Source organism: Pelophylax lessonae (assembly GCF_965119305.1).
Source record: "Pelophylax lessonae genome assembly, chromosome: 9".
Lineage (NCBI taxonomy): Eukaryota > Metazoa > Chordata > Amphibia > Anura > Ranidae > Pelophylax > Pelophylax lessonae.
The window spans coordinates 219,803,364-219,809,363 of NC_138776.1; the positions used below are offsets into that span (position 1 = coordinate 219,803,364).

Sequence of the window (6,000 nt, forward strand, 5' to 3'; positions counted from 1 at the left end):
ATTCTATTAAGGGTCAGAGTCCTCCGTTCCCTGTTAGGGCGCACTCCACTCGAGCGCTCAGTACTTCCTGGGCCTTTCGCCATCAGGCGTCAGTGGTCCAGGTATGTAAGGCGGCCACTTGGTCGTCGGTACATACCTTTACTAAATTCTATAAAATTGATGTGACGGCATCGGCGGATGCCTCATTTGGCCGCAAGGTTTTGCAGGCCGCAATTTGAGGAGACCGGTGGTCTACCTCGAGGGTTTTTTTCTGTTTGAAAATTTTTTTGTTGAGTCTCATCATTAAGGATGAGCATTGTAAACTTCTAGTTGGCACCGGTTGGGCCTTCTAGATTGGGATTTGATTTCCATTTTCCCACCCCTCAGTTGTGATACTGCTCTGGGACGTCCCGAAGGTGGTGTATCACCGAGGACTACGTCTGTCGATGAGCGCTAGAGAAAAATGGATTTTTGTAAAATCTTACCGTAAAATCCTTTTCTCTTAGCTCATCGACAGACGTAGTCCCCGCCCCTCTGTTTTGGAGTTGGGTTGGGTTAAATTCTCTAAGCACTGCTTTTTCACATAACTGATTTGCTGAGGCAGAGAGAGAGAGGATATACCCTCTGGGACTGCCCCTAGGGTGTGGCCAGAGCTTTTTAATTTCCTGTCTAGTCCTGCTCCTGCGGAGGTAACATAACCCGAAGGTGGTGTATCACCGAGGACTACGTCTGTCGATGAGCTAAGAGAAAAGGATTTTACGGTAAGATTTTACAAAAATCCATTTTTTTCCTCTGTGGTCAGGGATCCTAGGGTTCGGTCCCAGTTTACCCTTTCCATCAATGAGAACAATTTTGGAAAGTTTGCCCTTCTGAATTTAAGTGCCGGTTCACACTTATGCGCTTTTACTGCGAATGCGATGCGTTCTAAATAGTCTCCAATCGCATGCATTTACAAAATTCATTGAATTCGTGACGCTCGTTCACATCTATGCGTTGCGATCCAGATGCGAATGTGATACGATGATAAAAAGGGTCTTGTGCGAGTTTACAGTGTTGCGTTGCGAATTTAGTCTCCATAGACATCAATGTAAATCGGTCTGGACTCGCATTATCAGTTCAGATATGTGCGAATTCTTATGTGCGAATTTTTATTTTTTGTTTGATTTTCCCCTCAGCTCCACCCCTCCTGAGCTTAATTAACATAATCAACGCAATAAAATTTTCATTACAATCGCGCTGGTACTATTGAAAAACACAAGGGAAACTCGCACTGCAAATTCGCATTGCAAGCGCAAGCGCATAAGTGTGAACCGGCACTAAGGGTTCTTATGTTCCCCACTTGCCTTGTTCTATTGTTATTTACACTAAATGTGATCATCCTGTGATCACTAGAGCCCAGGTTGTCCTTGACTCCTACCTCCGAGATTATGTCTGGGTCATTAGTGATCAATAGATCCAAGATTGCATTTTCTCTAGTCAGAGAGTCCACCAACTGTGACATGTAGTTGTCCTGTAAGGTTTCCGTGAATAGACGGGCCTTCTGTGGGTGTGTAGTCCCCTCTCCCCAGTCCATGTCGGGATAATTGAAGTCCCCCAATATGATGACAGATCCTAGCTTTGCCACTTTACCCAACAGTGCTAAAAATTCCAGCTCTACCTCCTCCCCTTGTTTAGGTGGCCTATAGCAAACCCTCACAATTACTTTTCCCTTTTCTCCTTCCCTAAGGAGTTCTACCCACACGGATTCTAACTCCATATTCATCCCTTCCGTAATATCACTCCGCTCTATCACCCTTACATTGTTCTTGACGTAGAGACATACCCCTCCCCCTCTTTTTCCTATCCTGTCCTTCCGGTACATGGAATACCCTTGGATACTACATACGGAATATTTTTTTTTTCTTGAATAACTAATTCTCAATTTAAAAAAACATTGAGAAATTTTCAAAAATTTTAAAACAAAAATGTGCCACTGACCCTGGGAAAAAAAGTACCTTACCCCTTGGACAAATAGTTTGTTGTGATATGCATTGCGCATTCTTGAAATAGCCTATAGGTGGAGCCATCTGATTTAACATCCATTCAATGTTTCTAGTTTTCGTGATTATATAGAGACAAGGATTTGGTATTGTCTTTTTCTATAAATTAAAAACAAAACAGAAATAACTTTTTCATATAATATGAAGTTCATATGATATTTGTTTTAGTGTTTAGGGGGCTTTGGAACCTATCTGCCAATATTCTTCCAATATGTTTGCGAGAAATGACTTTTGCTGTCAGTGTACCTTTTCATTTGATTAGGTATTCATTACCTTCATTTGTTAACCCACAGCAGCTTATATTTTTGTAATCAAGAAGCAAGGGCTGAGCTTTTTTATATTACAAACATGGACAGGTGCATGTATTCTTTCTCAGATTTGCAAAAAGTTTAATGGTACAGTCAGCAAAGCATATGTTATATTGTGAGGCATCATTTTATGATGCATTTGTGATTTACTCAAATTTGGTTCAATATTTGTTTTTGGGGTTCCAGTTTTATTTTTCAGTATTTTAATGCCTCTTTATTTGTTTTGTAAAAGATTTGGACAGAAAAAGAACCCACTATTGCTTCGACCTGCTATTTCAGAAAGCAAGATCCCTCAGGACAAATGCAAGGTAAAAAAAAAAGTATGAAACCATGTTAATGCCTTCTATGACACAATACCATACTATCTGGGCCTGTGTTGATGGGCTTTGAGGGTCTGGTTCTCATACTACTAATTTGTACTAATGTTTTATGTCACTTCTAAATGGTAATGCTGTTTCGATTTTTTTTTTTTTAGTTGTGATATGAATGATATGAACAGCCAACTTGCCTAGTTTTATCCAGACATTGATGTAATCCATAATGCCACCATAGTTTCAAAATGGCTTTGTTTCTGGCATTGGTGAAAAATCATTATGGGTGACCTTTAAGTGTACAGGGTTGTATTCTGTACAGTATGTCTCAGTTGTAGTCTCTAAAGGGCGAAGTTATGCGCTATTATGTTAAAAATGTTTTCTGTCAGCATCTCTGGTCTTTCAGTGCTTAAGTGCTTCTGCTGCAAACAAACTTTTTTCACCCCCTATTAGCTGAACTTTTTCTAGACCACACCACACTATTTTTGGCTGATAAATTGCTTAACTATTTCTTCCACTAAAATAAAGAATAGTAGCGCAAGAGTCAATGTAGCATTGGCTCGACAGAACTCTATGCGACAGGTGAATTATCTATAAAAGTCACTGAAGTTCCACTCTAGACATCACATAGTCCTTTGAATAAATATCATGTAAAATGTAATAAAAAAGTCCAATGAGACAGCCGTCAGCTCGTGAAGTCTATCGGGTTCACCTCTATACCACCACCACCAAGTGGCAGGGATAAGATCAGAAGAAGTGGTAACTCACCAGATGCTGTTGCTCAAATGTTCTCACAAATGAGCAAAAAACGCAGGGGTTAACACTGGGCCAGCAGGAAACATAAATAACATATGTGGTCCACTCTGCTGCAGAATCGTAATCCACTCCTCTCAATGCAATCCTCATATACCGTATAACATGTAAGGATAAAACACCACCAATAGTGTAATATGTCTCAAACACGTTTATTAGGAAAAGGTAAATCAATTGCACTCACATTTGGTAGAAGAAAAGAAGGCACATCGTCAACAGAAGGCAAGGAGGAAACAGCCGCTGTACACCCTGAACCGGCTCCACGCCAGCGCAGTTAGTTCCCGGGATGTTCCCCCGCTGTAGCACGTATTGCCGGATGCGTCGCCTGGTCATGCCCCAACACGTTTCGTCATATCCAACTTCAACTGGGGGCGTGACTGGAACATTGATGTAATCCATAATGCCACCATAGTTCCAAAATGGCTTTGTTTCTGGCATTGGTGAAAAATCATTATGGGTGACCTTTAAGTGTAAGGGTTGTATTCTGTACAGTATGTCTCAGTTGTAGTCTCTAAAGGGCGAAGTTATGCGTTATTATGTTAAAATGTTTTCGGTCAGCATCTCTGGTCTTTCAGTGCTTAAGTGTTTCTGCTGCAAACAAACTTTTTTCACCCCCTATTAGCTGAACTTTTTCTAGACCAGACCACACTATTTTTGGCTGATAAATTACTTAACTACTTCTTCCACTGGCTAGCCATCTTGCCTCTGTTATGGTCTGGCAGGAGGCAAGCTGACTATTGTCCCTGTAAGGTTCTGTAGGATAAGCAGGTAATATAAATATATAAAAAGTAATGGAGTTCAGATTCAAGTAACTGTTACAATATGTAGAAAATAAGTTATTTAACCCCCAGAATATTGTATACAGCTTATGGATCAAGCATATGTTTTTATTTTTCTGGTCAATTCTGTCTGGGTTCCATAACCTTAAAAAAAACTTAGGGCTTTGGTAAATCAGTATTCTTTTTCTAAGGAGATCAACAAAACTGTATATAGAATTAAAAAATTCAATATTTTAGATAAAATAAAGTGGTTGTAAAGGCAGAAGGTTCTATGCATTAAGATAAAAAGCCTTCTGTGTGCAGCAGCCCCCCTAATACTTACCTAAGCCCCTTCTCCAGCGATGTCCACTAATGCCTCGGTCGTCCGATACTCTCCCTCCTGATGGGCTGAGACACAGCAGGGGCGCCATTGGCTCCACTGCTGCCAATTAAAATCAGTTAGCCAATGAAGAGAGAGGGGGGGCAGGGCTGAACCACAGCTCTGTGTTCCGAATGTATACACGGAGCTGCGGCTTAGCTAGGGTGCCCCCATAGCAAGCTGCTTGCTGTGGGGGGGGGGGGGCACTCAACAGGAGGTAGGGGCCAGGAGCTCCAGCCAGGGACTCGGGAAGAGGAGGATCCGGGCTGCCCTGTGCAAAACCACTGCACAGAGCAGGTAAGTATAACATGTTTTTTATTGGAATAGGAAAAAAAGACTTTATAATCACTTTAACTATTTTGTTTGTAATTCTAGGACTCCAAGATCACAAAGCAGCTAGATGTGATTAGGACTGCTACTTCATCCCATTTTAATGGAGATAGCCAGTCCAAAGAAGCCACTACTTCTGCATTGTCCTCCTCTTCTTTGCTTGCTCGCATGAAGGAAAGAAATGATCTCTTGCTTCCTTCGAGAGAAGACAGTGAAACAGGAACTACAGCAACAGACCCTACAGAGCATGATGAGCTTCTCGCAGACATGAGAAACTTCATAGCATTCCAAGCTCATATTGAAGGTGAAGCCAGCACACAAGAAGTACTTCATGAGTTTGAGAACAAACTTTCTCCCTCACAGTCTTGTGTTTTTCGGGAACTTTTGCGTAAGCTATGTACTTTTCATCGAAATGGTGATGGTTCTGGAGTCTGGAGGCTAAGACCTGAATTCCGCTGAGCATTCTTTTTTAAACTGACCATTTTAAGCGTACAGCTGATATTGAGATTACTGAACACGTAGAACAGATGTAAAATGGTGTTAGTGTAGCCATAAAGGCAGATATCAAGTTGGTGCTTTATCTGAACAGACAGAGCTGCAGTATTTTCTCAGCTTTTTTTACACAATGTCAAAATGCTTCTCTGTTTTGTTCAAACTGTTTATACCTAAAAACTGAGCACGCAGACCTAATTATTCACTTCTCAGGTGTCTGGTCAAGTGCCTATGGTGAATTTCTTTTTTCTAATTAGTTATGATGGTGCTTATCATATTAAAAGGGGAAATGGGATAATGTACAGTGTTTACGTATAGTAGCACTTAACTGCTCTACCTTGCTGCTAGTGAATTGAAAATAGTTTAATGTCATAAAAATCATTCTGTAATTTGTGGGCCTCCCATTGTTCATTGGGGACACCGCAGACCTTTGGGGTATAGGCCTCGACTTTGGGAGATTCAACACTGAGCTAAGGCAAAAAGATATACCCCTCCTCCATGTGTCTATAAATCCCCTCTGCACAGAGCTTGGTTTAGCTCAGTGTCCTAAGAAGTAAGATGGCTCTCCCTAACGTGTTGGTGGATGGGTGC

At 41.2% G+C, this 6,000-nt stretch overlaps 1 protein-coding gene across 1 annotated transcript in view; it reads left to right on the forward strand.

Annotated features, from left to right (window-relative positions):
• ERCC6 (ERCC excision repair 6, chromatin remodeling factor) overlaps positions 1–5,584 on the forward strand; it is a gene marked incomplete at its 5' end in the record, with an annotated part of 174,855 nt that extends 169,271 nt beyond the window's left edge. Inside the window, 2 exons of the mRNA XM_082268943.1 lie at positions 2,559–2,634; positions 4,963–5,584. Coding sequence (XP_082125069.1) covers positions 2,559–2,634; positions 4,963–5,376 — 490 coding nt within the window. The 3' untranslated portion in view covers positions 5,377–5,584. The remainder of the gene's footprint in view (positions 1–2,558; positions 2,635–4,962) is intronic.
• Positions 5,585–6,000: the final 416 nt, after the last annotated feature.